Source organism: Bombina bombina, chromosome 1 (assembly GCF_027579735.1).
Source record: "Bombina bombina isolate aBomBom1 chromosome 1, aBomBom1.pri, whole genome shotgun sequence".
Classification (NCBI taxonomy): domain Eukaryota; kingdom Metazoa; phylum Chordata; class Amphibia; order Anura; family Bombinatoridae; genus Bombina; species Bombina bombina.
Window position 1 is genome coordinate 492082800 of NC_069499.1, and position 23676 is coordinate 492106475.

The window sequence follows — 23676 nt, forward strand, 5'->3', positions numbered from 1 at the left end:
AAGGAAAAAGTGTGCCATCTTAATATAAAGAAACTGCGCAACTCTCAAAATGAAAATAACCTGTACGTTCCGTATCAGCCTAAGAGCCCAAACGTTCATACACATAAGCAGTTGAAATCACATAACAAATATGATTAAAAATCCCTACTGTTCAAAAATCCCCCTCAGGAGATATTAACCCTTGATTCCCTAAAGATAAAGGAGTCCCACTGTGATCCTGTCTTCTATTGTTAACATGTGTGTAAAGTAATGAAACGATCTTACCAGAATCTATGCCGTGGCACGGTGCTTCAAGTTTGACAGATTGTAGCAGCGCTTCTGACATGGACTGGAGTGAAGAAAGCAGGCAGCGAAACTCGTCAACGCTGATTGCTTAAGGAGCTGTTAATATGAGTCTGGATGGGTTCGCAGAAAGACTCTCCCTGCATCTCCAGACTCTAAACTTTCGTCAATGCTCTCACTGAGAGGCTGACAAGGACAACTTAAAAACTCCAGTCCCATCTCCATAAGGAACTACTCCGAAATCTTCTGACACTTCTCTGCCAACCTCCTGTGACGAAAGGCAAAGAATGACTGGGGGATGAGGAAAGTGGGGGAGGTATTTAAGCCTTTGGCTGGGGTGTCTTTGCCTCCTGCTGATGGACAGGTTCTGTATTTCCCACTAGTAAGGAATGAAGCCGTGGACTCTCCTCATATTAAGAAGGAAAATACATACTATAACACTTTATTAAAAATAAATATTGCATAAATATGCTTCTACATGTTTTCATCTACTTGACTGCAAAGGGCTCCAAAGCACATATATATATATATATATATATATATATATATATATATATATATATATATATATATATATATATATAATATATATATATAAATATATATATATATACACATACACACACACATATATACAGTTGTGCTCATAAGTTTACATACCCTGGCAGAATTTATGATTTCTTGGCCATTTTTCAGAGAATATGAATGATAACACTAAAACTTTTCTTTCACTCATGGTTAGTGTTTGGCTGAAGCCATTTATTATCAATCAACTGTGTTTACTCTTTCTAAATCATAATAACAACAGAAACTACCCAAATGACCCTGATCAAAAGTTTACATACCCCAGTTCTTAATACCGTGTATTGCCCCCTTTAAAATCAATGACAGCTTGAAGTATTTTGTGGAATTTGTGGATGAGGTTTTTTTTTATCTTCTCAGATGGTAAAGCTGTCCATTCTTCCTGGCAAAAAGTCTCCAGGTCCTGTAAATTCTTAGGCTGTCTTGCATTAACTGCACGTTTGAGATCTCCCCAGAATGGCTCAATGATATTGAGGTTAGGAGACTGAGATGGCCACTCCAGAACATTCACTTTATTCTGCTGTAGCCAATGACAGGTCGACTTCGCCTTGTGTTTAGGATCATTGTCATGTTGGAATGTCCAAGTACGTCCCATGCGCAGCTTCCGGGCTGATAAATGTAAATTTTCCTCCAGTATTTTTTCATAACATACTGCATTCATCTTGCCATCAATTCTGACCAAATTTCCTGTGCCTTTGTAACTCACACATCCCCAAAAAATCAGCGATCCACCTCCGTGTTTCACAGTAGGAATGGTGTACCTATCATCATAGGCCTTGTTGACTCCTCTCCAAATGTAGCGTTTATGGTTGTGGCCAAAAAGCTCAATTTTGGCGTATTGTAAGCGGGATACTTTGTGGCATTTGCATAGTAATGGCCTTCTTCTGCCGTCTCGACCATGCAGCCCATCTTTCTTCAAGTGCCTCCATATTGTGCATCTTGAAACAGCCACACCACATGTTTTCAGAGAGTCCTGTATTTCAAGTTATTTGTGGGTTTTTCTTTGCACCCCGAACAATTTTCCTGGCAGTTGTGGCTGAAATTTTAGTTGGTCTACCTGACAGTGGTTTGATTAGAGTTGGAACACTGTTGATTGGCATTCTCAATTCCTTGGATAACTTTTTATATCCCTTTCCTGTTTTATGCTGTTCAACTACCTTTTCCCGCAGATCCTTTGACAATTCTTTTGTTTTCACCATGACGCAGAATCCAGAAATGTCAGTGCAGCACTGGATGAAAGATGGAAGGGTCTGTCAGAGGTCCAGAAACTTATTGAACTTTTATACACACACACACTAATTACAAGCAGACAGATCACAGGTGAGGATGGTAACCTTTAATAGCCATTCAAACCCCTTTGTGTCAACTTGTGTGCATGTTATCAGGCCAAAATCACCAGGGTATGTAAACTTTTCATAAGGGTCATTTGGGTAGTTTCTGTTGTCATTATAATTTAAAAAGAGTAAACACAGTTGATTGATAATAAATGGCTTCAGCCAAACACTAACCATGAGTGAAAGAAAAGTTTTTGTCTTATTCATATTCTCTGAAACATAGCCAAGAAATCATATGGAGCTTGATGCCCTGTGTTTCTGGCGAGCCTTCAGGTCTAAAGACCGCTGCTCCATAACCTGTCCGCCTGCTCTGAGGCGGCGGAACAGACATCGGCGGAAATCAACCCGATCGAATACGATCAGGTTGATTGACATCCCCTGCTAGCGGCCGATTAGCCGCAAATCTGCAAGGAGCGGCATTGCACCAGCAGTTCACCAGAACTGCTGGTGCAATGATAAATGCTGAGAGCGTATGCTGTTGGCATTTATCGATGTGCAGCGGACATGATCCGCAATATCGGATCATGACCGCTCACATCATGATAAATAGGCCCCATAAGCACAACGGGTATATATATATATATGTCTGTATGTGTTATACATATGTATTTATGTGTTTATATGTGTATATATGTCTGTAAATACATATATACACATATAAATACATATGCACACACATCTATACATATATATATATATATATATATATATATATATATATATATATACATACACATACATATTTAGATATGTATATGCATGTATCTCTATGTTAAAACGCTGTGCAGCCTTTTTTTTTCTTCTAACACCTGAGACATCATATCTTTGAGCCCTTATAACTTTTTTGCGCAATACATTTTTCAAAAAGCTGAACTTTGAATATCGTGATTACATTAATGTATTCCCCCATAGTAGTAAATAGAGCAAGATAAGTGGAATGTATATGAATGTATCTCTATGTTAAACTCCTTTGCCTGCCTTTTTTTCTAACACCTGAGACCTCCTTTTAACTTTTTCATCCAATTGTTTTTAAAATAATTTTTATTAATTAGTGTTATTATGAGTGTAACTGTACTTTTAAATGTACTTTTAAATGTATTTTTTATGCGTTTTGTGACACTTTTTGTTTCGTGAACCAGAGCTCTGAGGTCACACTATCCCGATGCTCATTAAATTCAATTGTGCTCAAGCGAGATTACGTTTACTTTCAATTTGTAATACGAGCGCTACATTCGACACGTGCAAACAGCCAAGATAAATCAGATATAGCTTATGCTTAACTGTTAGCACGCTACACGTAATCTGGCCCTAACTGTTCGATTCATTATTTGTGTACTTACCTTAGCTGCTTGACTTAAGGCATTGATTTGTAAGGCATATCTGGTTGCCAAGAAGGCTACTTCTGAGTGCATTACTGCTCATTCCACTAAAGAAGTTGCAACTTCTTGGGCTTCTTAATGAGGCTTCCATAGACCAGATTTGTGAGGCGGCTACTTGGTCTTCTTAATATACTTTTACAAGTTAGACGTGTATACCTCTTTAGAGGCAGCTTTTGGCAGGAAAGTTCTGCAGGCCGCAGTATCTGATCATTACCCTACCTGCCTTAACTGTTGTCCCACCTTATTTCATTGGGGTCTGGTGGACTTCACTGCTGGATATAGGATCCCACACTTGATGTCTCATGGACACTTACCATCTTATAAAAGAAAATGTATGCTTACATAATAAATTGATTTCTGTCATGATGATGAGAGTCCATGAGCCCCACCCTTTCTTTAAATAGTTGGTGACAGTACTTGTTTTGCACTTAATTTTCTGTCTTTCCTGCTCTTCAGTTTCCTCCATCTACTTGGATATATGTATGACTGAGGGATTATGTGAGAGTGGAAGAGCTTAAAGCTCTGGTATGTAGGGGTATTTTTTGCCTCCTAGTGGGACTGGAATGTAATCCTTTTTTTTTTAAAGTTTAAAACCTACCTAAACTCATGCAGCCGGACACCCTATGTGGTTATTAAATGGCAATGCAGGCTGTACCTCCCGTGTAGTTTCAATTCAATTATAACGTGCTCCTGTGCCTGTGAATAAAGAAACCAGCGACTGCACTGCCGTAGAGAGCATTGAAAAAGGACAGTATAACGTTACATATGGCTGTACTACCATATCATCATTGTAGAAAAAAGGTTCTGTACAGGGTTTACTGACTGCAGGAGGTTTTGTTAGGAAGTTTTAAATGTAAAAATAAAATTTTCTAGAGCTTTTTTTTATTTTTTATAACCTTTATTGAAATAAATTGTCATACAACTATATAGAGAATGATTAAAACAATACAAGTGTGTACATAAATGATTCTTGTAGGTAAAATGGAATATCTGCCATTGAGAATGTCCATATTGAAAACAGGTTAAGTAGTCATTATAATGTAGTCCATCATCCTCATGATATAGTATTAACAGCTAGTATTATGTATTAGTGAATCAAGTCAATATAATAAGCATCTATGAAAAAGGAAAAACATAATTTATGCTTACCTGATAAATTTATTTCTCTTGTAGTGTATCCAGTCCAAGGATCATCCATTACTTATGGGATATTCTCCTTCCCAACAGGAAGATTGCAAGAGGGATTACCCACAGCAGAGCTGCTATATAGCTCCTCCCCTAACTGCCATATCCGAAACAAACAGAGAAAGGAGAAACCATAGGGTGCAGTGGTGACTGTAGTTTAATTAAATTTTAGACCTGCCCTTAAAAATGACAGGGCGGGGCCGTGGACTGGATACACTACAAGAGAAATAAATTTATCAGGTAAGCATAAATTATGTTTTCTCTTGTTAAGTGTATCCAGTCCACGGATCATCCATTACTTATGGGATACCAATACCAAAGCTAAAGTACACGGAGTGATGGGAGGACAAGGCAGGGATTAAGCGGAAGGAACCACTGCCTGAAGAACCTTTCTCCCAAAAACAGCCTCCGAAGAAGCAAAAATGTATCAAATTTGTAAAATTTTGAAAAAGTGTGAAGCGAAGACCAAGTCGCGGCCTTGCAAATCTGTTCAACAGAGGCCTAATTTTTAAAGGCCCAGGTGGGAAGCCACAGCTCTAGTAGAATGAGCTGTAATTCTTTCAGGGGGGCTGCTGTCCAGCAGTCTCATAGGCTTAGGCGTATAATACTCCGAAGCCAAAAGAAAAGAGAGGTTGCCGAAGCTTTTTGACCTCTCCTCTGTCCAGAATAAACAACTAACAGGGAAGATGTTTGACGAAAAATCTTTAGTAGCTTGTAAGTAAAACTTCAAGGCACGGACTACCGTCCAGATTATGTAAAAGACGTTCCTTCTTTGAAGAAGGATTAGGACACAATGATGGAACAACAATCTCTTGATTGATATTCTTGTTAGAAACCACCTTAGGTAAAAAAACCCAGGTTTGGTACGCAGAACTACCTTATCTGCATGAAAAATCAGATAAGGAGAATCACATTGTAAGGCAGATAGCTCAGAGACTCTCCGAGCCGAGGAAATAGCCATCAAAAACAGAACTTTCCAAGATAAAAGCTTAATATCAATGGAATGAAGGGGGTTCAAACGGAACTCCTTGAAGAACTTTAAGAACCAAGTTTAAGCTCCATGGGGGGAGCAACAGGTTTAAAACACAGGGCTTCTTAATTCTAAACCAAAGCCTGACAAAATGCCTGGACGTCTGGAACTTCTGCAGACGCTTGTGCAAAAGAATAGACAGAGCAGAAATCTGTCCCTTTAAGGAACTAGCTGATAATCCTTTGTCCAAACCCTCTTGGAGAAAGGACAATATCCTAGGAATCCTAACCTTACTCCATGAGTAATTCTTGGATTCACACCAGTAAAAGATATGTACGCCATATCTTGTGATAGATTTTCCTGGTAACAGGCTTTTGTGCCTGTATTAAGGTATCAATGACTGACTCGGAGAAGCCAACGCTTTGATAGAATCAAGCGTTTCAATCTCCATACAGTCAGTCTCAGAGAAATTAGATTTGGATGATTGAAAGGACCTTGTATTAGAAGGTCCTGTCCTTAGAGGCAGAGTCCATGGTGGAAAGGATGTCCATGTCCACTAGGTCTGCATACCAGGTCCTGCGTGGCCACGCAGGCGCTATAGAATCACTGATGCTCTCTCCTGTTTGATTTTGGCAATCAGTCGAGGGAGCAGAGGAACGGTGGAAACACATAAGCCAGGTTGAAGAACCAAGGCGCTGCTAGAGCATCTATCAGCGTCGCTTCTGGGGTCCCTGGACCTGGATCCGTAACAAGGAAGCTGGCGTTCTGGCGAGACGCCATGAGATCCAACTCTGGTTTGCCCCAACGATGAATCAACTGAGCAAACACCTCCGGATGGAGTTCCCACTCCCCCGGGTGAAAAGTCTGACGACTTAGAAAATCCGCCTCCCAGTTCTCCACGCCTGGGATATGGATTGCTGACAGGTGGTAAGAGTGAGTCTCTGCCCAGCGAATTATTTTTGAGACTTCTAACATCACTAGGGAACTCCTGGTTCCCCCTTGATGGTTGATGTAAGCCACAGTCGTGATATTGTCCGACTGAAATCTGATGAACCTCAGTGTTGCTAACTGAGGCCAAGCCAGAAGAGCATTGAATATTGCTCTTAACTCCAGAATATTTATCGGAAAGGAGTTTCTCCCTCCTGAGTCTCCACGATCCCTGTGCCTTCAGGGAGTTCCCAGACTGCACCCCAACCTAGAAGGCTGGCATCTGTTGTTACAATTGTCCAATTCTGGCCTGCGAAAGGTCATACCCTCGGACAGGTGGATCCCGAGACAACCACCAGAGAAGAGAATCTCTGCTCTCTTGATCCAGATTTAGCAGAGGGGACAAATCTGTGTAATCCCCATTCCACTGACTTAGCATGCATAATTGCAGCGGTCAGAGATGTAAGCGCGCAAATGGCACTATGTCCATTGCCGCTACCATTAAGCCGATCACCTCCATACACTGAGCCACCGAAGGGCGCGGAATGGAATGAAGAATACAGCAAGCATTTAGAAGCTTTGATAACCTGGACTCCGTCAGTTAAATTTTCATCTCTACAGAATCTATAAGAGTCCCTAAGAAGGAGACTCTTGTGAGTGGGGATAGAGAACTCTTTTCCTCGTTTCACTTTCCACCCGTGCGATCTCAGAAATGCCAGAACATCTCTGTATGAGACTTGGCAATTTGAAAGCTTGACGCCTGTATCAGGATGTCGTCTAGATACGGAGCCACCGCTATGCCTCGCGGTCTTAGAAACCGCCAGAAATGAGCCCAGAACCTTCGTAAAGATTCTCGGGGCTGTAGCCAACCCGAAGGGAAGAGCTACAAATTGGTAATTGCCTGTCTAGAAAGGCAAACCTTAGGAACCGATGATGATCTTTGTGAATCGGTATGTGAAGGTAGGCATCCTTTAAGTTCCACTGTGGTCATGTACTGACCCTCTTGATCATGGGTAGGATGATCCGAATAGTTTCCATTTTGAAAGATGGAACTCTGAGGAATTTGTTTAAGATCTTTAGATCCAAAATTGGTCTGAAGGTTCCCTCTTTTTTGGGAACCACAAACAGATTTGAATAAAAACCCTGTCCTTGTTCCGTCCGCGGAACTGGATGGATCACTCCCATTACTAGGAGGTCTTGCACACAGAGTAGGAATGCCTCTTTCTTTATCTGATTTGCAGATAACCTTGAAAGGTGAAATCTCCCTTGTGGAGGAGAAGCTTTGAAGTCCAGAAGATATCCCTGAGATATGATCTCCAACGCCCAGGGATCCTGAACATCTCTTGCCCACGCCTGGGCGAAGAGAAAAGTCTGCCCCCCTACTAGATCCGTCACCGGATAGGGGGCCGTTCCTTCATGCTGTCTTAGAGGCAGCAGCAGGCTTTCTGGCCTGCTTGCCTTTGTTCCAGGACTGGTTAGGTTTACAGGCCTGCTTAGATTGAGCAAAAGTTCCCTCTTGTCTTGAAGCGGAGGAAGTTGATGCTGCACCTGCCTTGGAATTTCGAAAGGCACGAAAATTAGACTGTTTGGCCTTTGATTTGGCCTTGTCCTGAGGAAGGGTATGACCCTTACCTCCAGTAATGTCAGCAATAATTTCTTTCAAACCAGGGCTGAATAAGGGTCTGCCCCTTGAAAGGAATGTTGAGTAATTTAGACTTTGAAGTCACATCAGCTGACCAGGATTTGAGCCATAGCGCCCTAACGCGCCTGGATGGCGAATCCGGAATTCTTAGCCGTTTAGTTTAGTCAAATGAACAGTGGCATCAGAAACAAATGAGTTAGCTAGCTTAAGAGTTCTAAGCTTGTCAACAGATTTCATTCAATGGAGCTGTATGGGATGGCCTCTTCCAGGGCCTCAAACCAGAATGTCGCTGCAGCAGTGGACAGGCGCAATGCATGCAAGGGTGCTGTAAAATAAAACCTTGTTGGAATAAACATTTTCTTAAGGTAACCCTCTAATTTTTTATCCATTGGATCTGAAAAAGCACAACTGTCTTCAACCGGGATAGTGGTACGCTTTGCTAAAGTAGAAACTGCTCCCTCCACCTTAGGGACAGTCAGCCATAAGTCCCGTTAGTAGGGCATCTATTGGAAACATTTTTCTAAATATAGGAGGTGGGGAAAAGGGCACACCGGCCTATCCCACTCCTTACTAATAATTTCTGTAAGCCTTTTAGGTATTGGAAAAACATCAGTACTCACCGGGCACTGCATAGTATTTATCCAGCCTACACAATTTCTCTGGCACTGCAATTGTGTCACAGTTCATTCAGAGCAGCTAATACCCCTCCCCAAGCAATACACGGAGGTTCTCAAGCTTAAATTTAAAATTAGAAATCTCTGAATCAGGTCTCCCCCTGAATCAGAGACGTCACCCACAGACTGAAGCTCTCCGTTCTCAGGTTCTGCATATTGTGACGCAGTATTAGACATGGCTCTACAGCATCTACGCGCTCTGTATCTCGTCTAAACCCCAGAGCTATCGCGCTTCGCACTCTCAATTCAGGCAATCTGGATAATACCTCTGACAGGGTATTATTCATGATTGCAGCCATGTCCTGCAAAGTAATCGCTATGGGCGTCCCTGATGTACTTGGCGCCATATTAGCGTGCGTCCCTTGAGCGGGAGGCGAAGGGTCCGACACGTGGGGAGAGTTAGTCGGCATAACTTCCCCCTCGACAGACCCCTCTGGTGACAATTCTTTTATAGATAAAGACTGATCTTTACTGTTTAAGGTGAAATCAATACATTTAGTACAAATTCTCCTATGGGGCTCCACCATGGCTTTTAAACATAATGAACAAGTATCCTCTGTTTCAGACATGTTTGTACAGACTAGCAATGAGACTAGCAAGCTTGGAAAACACTTTAAAGCAAGTTAACAAGCAATATAAAAAACGTTACTGTGCCTTTAAGAGAAACAAATTTTCACAAAATTTGAAATAACAGTGAAAAAAGGCAGTTACACTAACAAAATTTTTACAGTGTATGTAACAAGTCAGCAGAGCATTGCACCCACTTGCAAATGGATAATTAACCCCTTAATAACAAAAACAGAATAATAAATGACAAAAACATTTTTTAAACACAGTCACAACAACTGCCACAGTCTACTGCGATTGTTACCCTCCTCAAACACGACTTTGAAGCCTTTTGAGCCCTTCAGAGATGTCCTGTATCATGCAGAGGGAAGCTGAATGTCTCTGTCAGTATTTTTATCTGCACAGAAAAGCACTAAAATAGGCCCTTCCCACTCATATTGCAACAGTGGAAAGCTTCAGGAAACTGTCTCTAGGCAGAAATCAAACCAGCCATGTGGAAAAAAACTAGGCCCCAATAAGTTTTGTCACCAAACATATATAAAAACTAATAACATGCCAGCAAACGTTTTATATTACATTTTTATAAGAGTATGCATCTCTATTAATAAGCCTGATACCAGTAGCTATCACTACATTCAAGGCTTTACTTACATTAATCCGGTATAAGCAGCATTTTCTAGCAAATTCCATCCCTAGAAAAATATTAACTGCACATACCTTATTGCAGGAAAACCTGCACGCCATTCCCTCTCTGAAGTTACCTCACTCCTCAGAATATGTGAGAACAGCCATGGATCTTAGTTACTTCTGCTAAGATCATAGAAAATGCAGGCAGATTCTTCTTCTAAATACTGCCTGAGATAAACAGCACACTCCGGTACCATTTAAAAATAACAAACTTTTGATTGAAGAAATAAACTAAGTATAAAACACCACTCTCCTCTTACGACCTCCATCTTTGTTGAGGGTTGCAAGAGAATGACTGGATATGGCAGTTAGGGGAGGAGCTATATAGCAGCTCTGCTGTGGGTGATCCTCTTGCAACTTCCTGTTGGGAAGGAGAATATCCCATAAGTAATGGATGATCCGTGGACTGGATACACTTAACAAGAGAAAAATACATTCTGGTAAAAGCTAATTCCAGTCAGCAATAGATTAAATTACAGCAGTGATAAAGATGTTCTTTTTTAGAACAATAACAAACATTGATGTGGAGGGCATTAGATTCTTCATCACATCCCCTCCAGCATTTTCCGCTCATGTTCTTGAAGATATGTTTAATTCTGTCTGGAGTGAGATGCCATCTTGCTAAAAATGTGAAATTCAGTTCCTGTATGCATGCAGAGACCAAGGAACATTTGTGAAGTTTGAATATTCTCTGCCATGATTTGGTGTTGATCTGTTTGCCTAAGTCTGCTTGCCATGTGATGGTGTATGAAGGGGTTGTGCTGTTATTGCAAGTAAGAAGTAGCTTGTAAATGATAGTGATTGTGTGTCTCGGGGTTGGTTGAACAGACAGAGATGTTCAAATTGGGCATAGGCCAGGCATGTAAAGGGTGTACATGTGTTTAGTTCTCTCAGGGTTGAAAAAGGTTGCAGTTTATTATCCTGCAGTAACCTGTGTAAAACACAGTCAAGGATGTGGCATCTTGTAGTCAAATCTAAATGACTAGTAAGGAAGGGTAGGTCAGTGTTGTGTTTATAAGGAGTCATTAAAGAAGGGTGTGATGAGATGTGGGTACTAGTGTTGAGGAATTTATCCCATTGGGAAAATAATGCTGTCATAAGGGGATATGATAGTAGTACCTTACTTCTCTATTCTGGAGCAATCCAGGCAAAGATACCAACATTGCACACTGATAAGATATCTAAATCTAATTGTACCTATGCTTTGTGGTGGGAAAAAAAGCTAGTCTCTGTAAAATGATTGTCAGCCTATACAGCTGTAGATTAGGTACTCCAAGACCTCCGTATTCTGTAGGTAAAAATATGGTTTGTCTGGAGACTCTAATTTTCAGCCAGATTAATTAATTGATTACTGCTTGTAACTTTGCTATGTAAGTATGTGGAAGTGGTATGGGAAGAGTTTGCATAATATATAGAATTCTGGGCATCTTAATCACATTCACCCTGCCCAGCCATGAAATGGGTTTGTTTTGCCAGCTGAATAGGTCTCTAGTAATGTCCTCTAGTAGTGTTTTGTAGTTATTGTCAAAAAGGTTTGAGGGGTCTGCTTTTACATGATAAAAGATAAATGCTTAAGAATTTTTGAATTTTCTAGAGCTTTTATCTAAATCAAACTAAAATTAAAGTGATGATAAATTAAGAACTTTTTAAAATCGCCAGAGTATTTCTAATTCAATTTAGAACTAAAACACTGTATTTATTTTACAAAGATATAATTTAATATGTTATAAAAATAAAACATTTTACTTACGCCGTTCCATGTATTTGTTGCTCCCCCTTGAATTTTGTTTTCTATAGTGTAGTGACGTATTGAGCTGTCCCACCCCCATTCTATAAGTAGATGTAAATGCACGCTCTGCTCTTGATACCTACTTTGTAACATGCAATGGATAGTGTGTAAGCAAGTGCTGGTAGGTAGACACTGTTTACTACTACATAATTGGAGCTGCCTTTTAATTGTACTGTGCATGCGTTCATCCTTTAGGTAGCACAAGCAAAAAGAATATCAAAGTGATCATGCATGCGTCTGTTTACAGAGACGCCACATACAAAACAGCAAAACGCATGGCTGCCTTTAGGATTGGTTGCAAGTGCATAAGATCAGGATCAGAAAAAAATGCTAGCAGGAGGGGCCAGCGGCACAACATTAGTAAGTTAAACAAACAAGTAATATATAAGAAATGAAAAAAAGCATATAAATATATGTGACATAAGTCATTCTAACAGACTACACTTAGCAAACACGTACACTTTACCCTCACTTCAAGTCATGAACTTATGTAGTGCATAGATGCACATGCACCCTTTAATACCCACATAGTTTACTATCACATAATCAAAATAATAATTAGATGATTAGCACTTGCACATGTACATTTTATCTACACTAAATATACATGCACAAGCTTGTTCCTACTAAACCAATACAAATGATATCTTCATGACCACATTTAGCTGTGAACAAACATATCTGAATATATAAGTAAACCCCTAAAATATCAGGGAAATTAAACCAACCTTGTGTTTGCGACAAAAACATTGAAAATATTTGTTAACTGTAAAAATATGCTAGTCACTTAATTACTGTATGTGTATATACAAACATGCATACTCCTTTACCACACAACTCCAACAACATCACACAATAATTATAGACTAAAGTAGAAAACACCTTTTTCTATTTCTTTCTTTTTTTTTTTCTTTTTTTTTAAGCTGCTATTTTTAATAATTTAATTAAATTATTTTAAGTAAGATAGCCATTTAGGTATTTATTGTTGAACTGTCCCAAATATGTTTCTTGGAAATACATAACCTGTCATTGCATTGTATGTGGTTTTCTGTCATTCATTAGAACAGACAGTAAAGTGAATTTGAATCAATTTGCTTGACTCAGCATTTCATGCTGATTTATTTAAAGTTAAAGCTCTTCCTTATTTCATGCGGCAGTCAGTAGCCTAGGTAAATATGCAAAATAACATTCCATTCATAGCTATTTCTCAGCAAATGTATGAGAGCAAGAAAGGCAACATTCCTTGAGCAGGGTATATAAACAAGAGGCAGAGCGTCTCCTTCATTAACGCCCAACCCTAATGAATTGCTTACACATGAACTCTAGTGATTTTCTGTGCACCTTTACAAGGTAAACACAGGTCACTGTTTCTCGTTTTGTTCTTTTACATTTAGAACACTGTGTGGATAGGCATATGTTTAATAAACGCTTCTCCGTAACAGAGATAAATTGTTTACAATATGCTGAATACTCAGAGAGAGGATTACAAGGTTATATAAGGTCCTGTATTCTAAACAGTTAACATCTGTTTCATTTCCAGCTGTTTCTTATTTTCCAAACTCCTGTATGAATGAACTCATTCATGGAGGAAAATGGTGCAAGTGACTTCACAATTCTCAGGTCAATTGTACTAAATCTGTGTATGGATCTAACAAACATAACTAACTGTAAATAAGGTAACCTGAAAATACATTTAATAGATTTAGCAAACAGCTTGTGTTTAAGTTATGGAATCATTTACATCCTGGAGTCATGTTAATATTTGTGACTATGGATAATTTCAGAATCAAACAAGCCAAAACAATAAATTGTAAAGACCTTACCAAAGCATTCACATCTTCTGTTTTATAGATCAGCATACGTATCTCATCAGGGTCCCCAATGAAAATAGCTTGAACAAGTGGAGGCTGAAACAAAACACACAAATGGAGCAATTATTGTCTTAATCTCTTCTAGGACAACACAAAGAACAAATGATTATACAAAAACTTTTCTTAATGAATGATATTGTTTGTATTTTTTTTTGTAAAGTATTATCACATGGTTTATTATGTTACACTAACATTTGATTTATTGTTATCAAATTTACATATTCATAATTAAGTTGTCTTCTATATTCTTAAAGATGTTGCTAACTCCCTTTCCATACACACCAATTCCCTTCTGAATAGCATCAGTTCACTTATGCTAAACCACAGCCCTTATGGGTAGATATGGAGGGGGGAAATTGTATTTACGGATAACTTGTGGTGGAGCAATATGGTAGTCAAGGTAATTGGGTAATTGCAGATAGGGTTAAGTGCATTGGTCGTCAAAGTAAAGGTAAATATTGCTGTAGAGTTTCAAGACAGCAGTTGCCAGGGATGTTTTTCATTTGTTTTTTAAAGTTTGGGGACTCAGTTAATTTATTATTAACCAAAGCATTGAATTGTATATACCTGGAAGCAGCTATATAACAGCTAAAGCATTTGTTCAACAGCTTTTAGAGACAAAGGCAAGCTGCTATAATCATGGAATAGGGTTGCTACTATGCCACATTGGCTCCCATTGAAGGTGATAGTCATCAGTATTACTTGGAAAGAACTGTACAACTTGGGTCACTCCATTTTTGAGAGGTCCAAGTATAATGGCTCACTATTGGTAACAACCTTTTTAGATTATTGTTGTAGAAATGTCACTGTCACAGGCAGGTCCCGTAGGATCCACAATATAGTGGGAGTCAAGGAGTTTCATAGACTTTCAAAAAAATGAAAGCTGAATTACCAAGCAAAGGAAGCTTTAAAGGGACACTAAACCCAAATTTTTTCTTTCATGATTTAGATAGAGCATACAATTTTAAGCAACTTTCTAATTTACTCCTATTATCAATTTTTATTCGTTCTCTTGCTATTTTTATTTAAAAAGCAGGAATGTGATGCATAGGAGCCGGACCATTTTTTGTTGAGAACCTGGGTTATGCTTGCTTATTGGTGGGTAAATGTAAGCCTCCAATAAGCAAGCGCTATCCATGGTGCTGAACCTAAAATGGGCTGGCTGCTAAGATTTACATTCCTGCTTTTTAAATAAAGATAGCAAGAAAAATTGATAATAGGAGTAAATTAGAAAGTTTATTAAAATGTCATGATCTATCTGAATCATGAAAGAAAAAACATAATTTATGTAAGAACTTACCTGATAAATTAATTTCTTTCATATTGACAAGAGTCCATGAGCTAGTGACGTATAGGATATAAAATCCTACCAGGAGGGGCAAAGTTTCCCAAACCTCAAAATGCCTATAAAAACACCCCTCACCACACCCACAATTTAGTTTAATGAATAGAAAAGTAGTGGGGTGATAAAGAAAGGAGTAAAAAGAACCAAAAAAGGAACTGGAAATATAATTGTGCTTTATACAAAAAAACATAACCACCATAAAAAGGGTGGGTCTCATGGACTCTTGCCAATATGAAAGAAATGAATTTATCAGGTAAGTTCTTACATAAATTATGTTTTCTTTCATGTGATTGGCAAGAGTCCATGAGCTAGTGATGTATGGGATAGTAATACCCAATATGTGGAACTCCACAGAAAAGTTTTCCGCTGAAAAAATTAAATCCACAACCAAAAAAATAAGGCCCAGATTACGAGTTTTGCGTTAGAGGCTATGCGGTGCTAACAAGCAGTTTTCCCTCACTGCTCACTTACATACAGCGCTGGTATTACGAGTTTTCAGAAACCCGTTGTTAAAAGACAAGAAGTGAGCGTTGAGCAAAATTTTACTCATTACCGCACTCCAATACCAGCGCTGCTTAAGTCAGCGGTGAGCTGGTCGTACGTGTTCGTGCACGATTTCCCCATAGGAATCAACGGGGAGACCCGGCTGAGAAAAAGTCTAACACCTGCCAAAAAGCAGCGTAAAGCTCCTTAATGCAGCCCCATTGATTCCTATGGGGAAATAAAAGTTATGTCTACACCTAACACCCTAACATGAACCCCAAGTCTAAACACCCCTAATCTTACACTTATTAACCCCTAATCTGCCGCCCCTGACACAGCCGACACTTGCATAATAATTATTAACCCCTAATCTGCCGCTCCGGACACCGCCGCCACCTACATTATATGTATTAACCCCTAATCTGCTTCCCCCAACATCGCCGCCACCTACCTACTATTTATTTAATAACTATTCTACCTAGTTAAAATAAATATATAACTAATAGTTACATTGTAGCTAGCTTAGGGTTTATTTTTATTTTACAGGCAAGTTTGTATTTATTTTAACTAGGTAGAATAGTTATTAAATAGTTATTAACTATTTAATAACTACCTAGCTAAAATAAATACAAAAGTACCTGTAAAATAAAACCTAACCTAAGTTACACTAACACCTAACACTACATTATAATTAAATACATTAACTAAATTAAATACAATTACCTAAATTAAATTACATTAGCTAAAGTACAAAAAAAACAACACTAAATTACAGAAAATAATAAACAAATTACAGATATTTAAACTAAAAAAAACCTAATCTAATAGCCCTATTAAAATAACCCCCCCCCCCCCCAAAAAATGAAAAAAAAAAAAAAAAACTAGCCTAAACTAATCTACCATTAGCCCTTAAAACTGCCTTTTGCGGGGCATTGCCCCAAAGTAATCAGCTCTTTTACCTGTAAAAAAAACACAAACAACCCCCCCAACAGTAAAACCCACCACCCACACAAACAACCCCCCAAATAAAATACTATCTAAAAAAAACTAAGCTCCCCATTGCCCTGAAAAGAGCATTTGGATGGGCATTGCCCTTAAAAGGGCAGTTAGCTCTATTGCAGCCCAAAGTCCCTGACCTAAAAATAAAACCCACCCAATACACCCTTAAAAAAACCTAACACTAACCACCTGAAGATCGACTTACCGGGAGAAGTCTTCATCCAAGCCGGGCCGAAGTCCTCAACGAAGCCAGAAGAAGTCTTCATCCAAGCCGGGCGAAATGGTCCTCCAATCAGCCAATAGAATGCAAGCTCAATCTTATTGGCTGATTGGATCAGCCAATAGGATTGAACTTCAATCCTATTGGCTGATTGCATCAGCCAAGTGGTTTTTTTCTACCTTAATTCCGATTGGCTGGTAGAATTCTATCAGCCAATCGGAATCTAAGGGACGCCATCTTGGATGACGTCACTTAAAGGTACCTTCATTCAGCTTTAGTCGTCGGATGAAGAGGATGCTCCGCGTCGGATGTCTTGAAGATGGACCCGCTCTGCGCCGGATGGATGAAGATAGAAGATGCCGTCTGGATGAAGACTTCTGCCCATCTGGAGGACCACTTCGCCTGGCCTGGATGAAGACTTCTCCTGGCTTCTTTGAGGACTTCGACCCGGCTTGGATGAAGACTTCTCCCGGTAAGTTGATCTTCAGGGGATTAGTGTTAGGTTTTTTTAAGGGTGTATTGGGTGGGTTTTATTTTTAGGTTAGGGACTTTGGGCTGCAATAGAGCTAACTGCCCTTTTAAGGGCAATGCCCATCCAAATACCCTTTTCAGGGCAATGGGGAGCTTAGGTTTTTTTAGATAGTATTTTATTTGGGGAGTTGTTTGTGTGGGTGGTGGGTTTTACTGTTGGGGGGTTGTTTGTATTTTTTTTTTCAGGTAAAAGAGCTGATTACTTTGGGGCAATGCCCCGCAAAAGGCCCTTTTAAGGGCTATTGGTAGTTTAGTTTAGGCTATGGGTTTTTTTTATTTTGGGGGGACTTTTTTATTTTAATAGGGCTATTAGATTAGGTGTAATTAGTTTAAATATCTGTAATTTGTTTATTATTATCTGTAATTTAGTGTTTGTTTTGTTTGTACTGTAGCTAATTTAATTTAATTTAGGTAATTGTATTTAATTTATTTATTTAATTATAGTGTAGTGTTAGGTGTTAGTGTAACTTAGGTTAGGTTTTATTTTACAGGTACTTTTGTATTTATTTTAGCTAGGTAGTTATTTCATAGTTAATAACTATTTAATAACTATTCTACCTAGTTAAAATAAATACAAACTTGCCTTTAAAGTAAAAATAAACCATAAGATAGCTACAATGTAACTATTAGTTATATTGTAGCTATCTTAGGGTTTATTTTACAGGTAAGTATTTAGTTTTAAATAGGAATAATTTAGTTAATGATAGGAATTTTATTTAGATTTATTGTAATTTATTTAAGTTAGGGGGTGTTAGGGTTAGGGTTAGACTTAGGTTTAGGGGTTAATAACTTTAATATAGTGGCGGCGATGTCGGGGGTGGCAGATTAGGGGTTAATAAATAGTACGTAGGTGTCTGCAATGTTGGGGGCAGCAGATTAGGGTTTAATACATATAATGTAGGTGGTGGCGGTGTCCGGAGCGGCAAATTAGGGGTTAATAATTATAATGAAGGTGTCGGCGATGTCAGGGGAGGCAGATTAGGGGTTAATAAATAGTATGTAGGTGTCGGTGATGTTGGGGGCAGCAGATTAGGGTTTAATACATATAATGTAGGTGGTGGCGGTGTCCGGAGCGGCAAATTAGGGGTTAATAATTATAATGAAGGTGTCGGCGATGTCAGGGGAAGCAGATTAGGGGTTAATAAATAGTATGTAGGTGTCGGTGATGTTGGGGGCAGCAGATTAGGGGTTCATAAATATAATGTAGGTAACGGCGGTGTCCGGAGCGGCAGATTAGGGGTTAAAATTTTTATTATAGTGTTTGCAATGCGGGAGGGCCTCAGTTTAGGGGTTAATAGGTAGTTTATGGGTGTTAGTGTACTTTTTAGCACTTTAGTTATGTGTTTTATGTTACGGCGTTGTAGTGTAAAACTCATAACTACTGACTTTTAAATGCGTCAGGGATCTTGGAGGTAGAGGGTGTACCGCTCACTTTTTGGCCTCCCAGGACAGACTCGTAATACCCGCGCTATGGAAGTCAGAAAAAAGACTTTACGAAGTTTAAGTAAGTCGTTTTGCGGTAAGGCCAAAGAAGTGTGCAGTGACCCTAAACCTTCAAGACTTTTAATACCAGCGGGCGTAAAAAAGCAGCGTTAGGACCTCTTAACGCTGCTTTTTTACCCTAACGCACAACTCGTAATCTAGCCGTAAGTTTTTCACATAATTGAAAAGAAAAAACTTAAAACATAAGCAGAGGAATCAAACTGAAACAGCTGCCTGAAGAACTTTTCTACCAAAAACTGCTTCCGAAGAGGCAAATACATCAAAACGGTAGAATTTAGTAAATGTATGCAAAGAAGACCAAGTCGCTGCTTTGCAAATCTGATCAACTGAAGCTTCATTCTTAAAAGCCCACGAAGTGGAGACTGATCTAGTAGAATGAGCTGTAATTCTCTGAGGCGGGCCTGACCCGACTCCAAATAAACCTTATGAATCAAAAGCTTTAACCAAGATGCCAAGAAAATGGCAGACGCTTTCTGAGCTTTTCTAGACCCAGAGAAGACAACAAATATTTCCAACCAAACTTTCCAACCAAAAAGTTGATGCAGCTGCAACATCAGCCATAGAAATGGCAGGCCTGAGAAGATAGCCAGAATATAAATAAGCTTCCTTAGATGAGATTCAAGTTTCCTATCTAAAGGGCCCTTAAAGGAAGTACTATCTTCCATAGGGATAATAGTACGTTTGGCAAGAGTAGAGATAACCCCATCAACTTTGGGGATTTTTTCCCAAAACTCCAATCTAATTGCTGGCAAAGGATACAACTTTTTAAACCTAGCAGAAGGAATAAAAGAAGTACCAGGCCTATTCCATTCCTTTGAAATCATATCAGAAATAGCATCAGGAACTGGAAAAACCTCTGGAGTAACCACAGGAGGTTTATAAAGAGAATTTAAACGTTTACTAGTGTTAATATCAAGAGGACTAGTTTCCTCAATATTCAAATTAATCAACACCTCTTTTAACCTCTTTACGAAATATACTCAATCTTAAAGAGATAAGTAGATTTGTCAGTGTCAATATCTGAGATAGGATCTTCTGAATCTGATAGATCCTCATCAGAGGAGGATAATTCAGTATGTTGTCGGTCATTTGAAATGTCATCAACTTTATGAGAAGTTTTAAAAGATCTTTTACATTTATTAGAAGGCGGAGTAGCAGACAAAGCCTTCTGAATCGCATCAGCAATAAAATCTTTATATTCACAGGGACATCATGTACATTAGATGTTGAAGGAACAACAGGCATTATACTAGTACTGATGGATACATTCTCTGCATGTAAAAGCTTATCATGACAAATGTTAAACTTACAACGGATACACTTATCTTTAGTAGAACTGTTATCAGGAATCCAACAGTGGTTTCTGAGACAGGATCAGATTGAGACAGCTTGCAAATGTAAGAGAAAAACCAACATATAAAGCAAAATTATCAATTTCCTTATATGGCAGTTTCAGGAATTGGAAAAAAATGGAAACAGCATAGCCCTCTGAACATAGAAAAAGGCAAGAGGCATATAGGAAGTGGGGTTTAAATAAAAAAATTATTTGGCGCCAATTATGACGCGCAACGCAAAATGAACATTTTTTGGCGCTAACAACATCCGGAAATGACGCAACTCTCGTCATGGCAGACGCAACCTTGTGCAAGGAACCTGGTGTCAACTAAGACGCCGGAAATGGCGAATTTGCATCACCAAACGTTCTAAAACAATTCTCGCGCCAAGAATAATGCAATAAATATTAGCATTTTGTGGCCTCACAAGCCTAATTTTGCCCGCGAAAATTAATGAAAACAGTCAATTTTGAAGAAAAAACTATACCCCAGGTAAGAAAAAATAACTTCCTAAATATGTTTTCCAAATTTTGAAAATGATAGTCTGCAAAAGGAAATATACATAAACCTGACTCATGGCAAATATAAGTACAATATATATATTTAGAACTTTACATTAATACATAAAGTGCCAAACCATAACCAAACCAGTACTGAAACAGTTATCAGTAGAGGTAATGGAATATGAGAGTATATCGTCGATCTGAAAAGGGAGGTAGGAGATGAATCTCTACGACTGATAACAGAGAACCTATGAAAAGATTTCCCACAAGGAAAAACAATAAAATTCAATAGGTGATACTCCCTTCACATCTCCTCTGACATTCACTGTACTCTGAGAGGAATTGGGCTTCAAAATGCTGAGAAGCGCATATCACAGAATAAAATCAAGCACAAACTTACTCCACCACCTCCATAGGGAGGCAAAGTTTGTAAAACTGAATTGTGGGTGTAGTGAGGGGTGTATTTATAGGCATTTTGAGGTTTGGGAAACTTTGCCCCTCCTGGTAGGATTGTATATCCCATACGTCACTAGCTCATGGACTCTTGCCAATTACATGAAAGAAATTAGGGTTCAGTGTCCCTTTAACATTGCTCTCAACCAATTCATTTTGCTCATCTATGAATATGTCATTCTTTATAAACACATTTAGTTGTGAACAAAAAATAATGGAATATATAGTAAACCCTTAACTTTGTAGAGTCAAACCAACCTTGTGTGTGACCAATATTTCCATCTACTGCGTAAAATATGCAACTCACCTACATATATAAATATATATATATATATGTGAATATGCATACTCGTTTACCACATCACCTCCACCAAAAATATGCAAAAACTATAAACTAAAGTAGAAAAAAAAAACTTTTTTTAGGGAGATACCTGGAACTGTCAAGTGTATATATATATATATATATATATATATATATATATATATATACATACATATATAACATAATTTATGCTTACCTGATAAATTCCTTTCTTCTGTTGTGCGATCAGTCCACGGGTCATCATTACTTCTGGGATATAACTCCTCCCCAACAGGAAATGCAAGAGGATTCACCCAGCAGAGCTGATATAGCTCCTCCCCTCTACGTCAGTCCCAGTCATTCGACCAAGAATCAACGAGAAAGGAGTAACCAAGGGTGAAGTGGTGACTGGAGTATAATTTAAAAAATATTTACCTGCCTTAAAAAACAGGGCGGGCCGTGGACTGATCGCACAACAGAAGAAAGGAATTTATCAGGTAAGCATAAATTATGTTTTCTTCTGTTATGTGCGATCAGTCCACGGGTCATCATTACTTCTGGGATACCAATACCAAAGCAAAAGTACACGGATGACGGGAGGGATAGGCAGGCTCATTATACGGAAGGAACCACTGCCTGAAGAACCTTTCTCCCAAAAATAGCCTCCGAAGAAGCAAAAGTGTCAAATTTGTAAAATTTGGAAAAAGTATGAAGCGAAGACCAAGTTGCAGCCTTGCAAATCTGTTCAACAGAGGCCTCATTCTTAAAGGCCCAAGTGGAAGCCACAGCTCTAGTGGAGTGAGCTGTAATTCTTTCAGGAGGCTGCTGTCCAGCAGTCTCATAGGCTAAACGTATTATGCTACGAAGCCAGAAAGAGAGAGAGGTAGCAGAAGCTTTTTGACCTCTCCTCTGTCCAGAATAAACGACAAACAGGGAAGAAGTTTGGCGAAAATCTTTAGTTGCCTGCAAGTAGAACTTGAGGGCACGAACTACATCCAGATTGTGTAGAAGACGTTCCTTCTTTGAAGAAGGATTTGGACACAAGGATGGAACAACAATCTCTTGATTGATATTCCTGTTAGTAACTACCTTAGGTAAGAACCCAGGTTTAGTACGCAGAACTACTTTATCTGAGTGAAAAATCAGATAAGGAGAATCACAATGTAATGCTGATAACTCAGAGACTCTTCGAGCCGAGGAAATAGCCATTAAAAACAGAACTTTCCAAGATAACAATTTTATATCAATGGAATGAAGGGGTTCAAATGGAACACCTTGTAAAACGTTAAGAACTAAGTTTAAACTCCATGGCGGAGCAACGGCTTTAAACACAGGCTTGATCCTAGCTAAAGCTTGACAAAAAGCCTGGACGTCTGGATTTTCTGACAGACGCCTGTGTAACAAGATGGACAGAGCTGAAATCTGTCCCTTTAATGAACTAGCCGATAAACCCTTTTCTAAACCTTCTTGTAGAAAAGACAATATCCTAGGGATCCTAACCTTACTCCAGGAGTAACGTTTGGATTCGCACCAGTATAGGTATTTGCGCCATATTTTATGGTAAATCTTTCTGGTAACAGGCTTCCTAGCCTGGATCAGGGTATCAATAACCGACTCAGAAAAACCACGCTTTGATAAAATCAAGCGTTCAATTTCCAAGCAGTCAGTTTCAGAGAAGTTAGATTTTGATGTTTGAATGGACCCTGTATCAGAAGGTCCTGTCTCAGAGGTAGAGACCAAGGTGGACAGGATGACATGTCCACTAGATCTGCATACCAAGTCCTGCGTGGCCATGCAGGCGCTATTAGAATCACAGATGCTCTCTCTTGTTTGATTTTCGCAATCAATCGAGGAAGCAGCGGGAAGGGTGGAAACACATAAGCCATCCCGAAGTTCCAAGGTGCTGTCAAAGCATCTATCAGAACCGCTTCCGGATCCCTGGATCTGGACCCGTAGTGAGGAAGTTTGGCGTTCTGGCGAGACGCCATGAGATCTATCTCTGGTTTGCCCCAACGTCGAAGTATTTGGGCAAAAATCTCCGGATGAAGTTCCCACTCTCCCGGATGAAAAGTCTGGCGACTCAAGAAATCCGCCTCCCAGTTCTCCACTCCCGGG

At 39.1% G+C, this 23676-nt stretch overlaps 1 protein-coding gene across 1 annotated transcript in view; it reads right to left on the reverse strand.

Moving 5' to 3' along the window:
* The window catches only part of ANKRD44 (ankyrin repeat domain 44), a 601641-nt gene that overhangs the window by 401804 nt on the left and 176161 nt on the right, over positions 1–23676 (reverse strand). The window contains exon 2 of the mRNA XM_053712853.1: positions 13842–13925. Within this exon, the coding sequence (XP_053568828.1) occupies positions 13842–13925 (84 nt within the window). The remainder of the gene's footprint in view (positions 1–13841; positions 13926–23676) is intronic.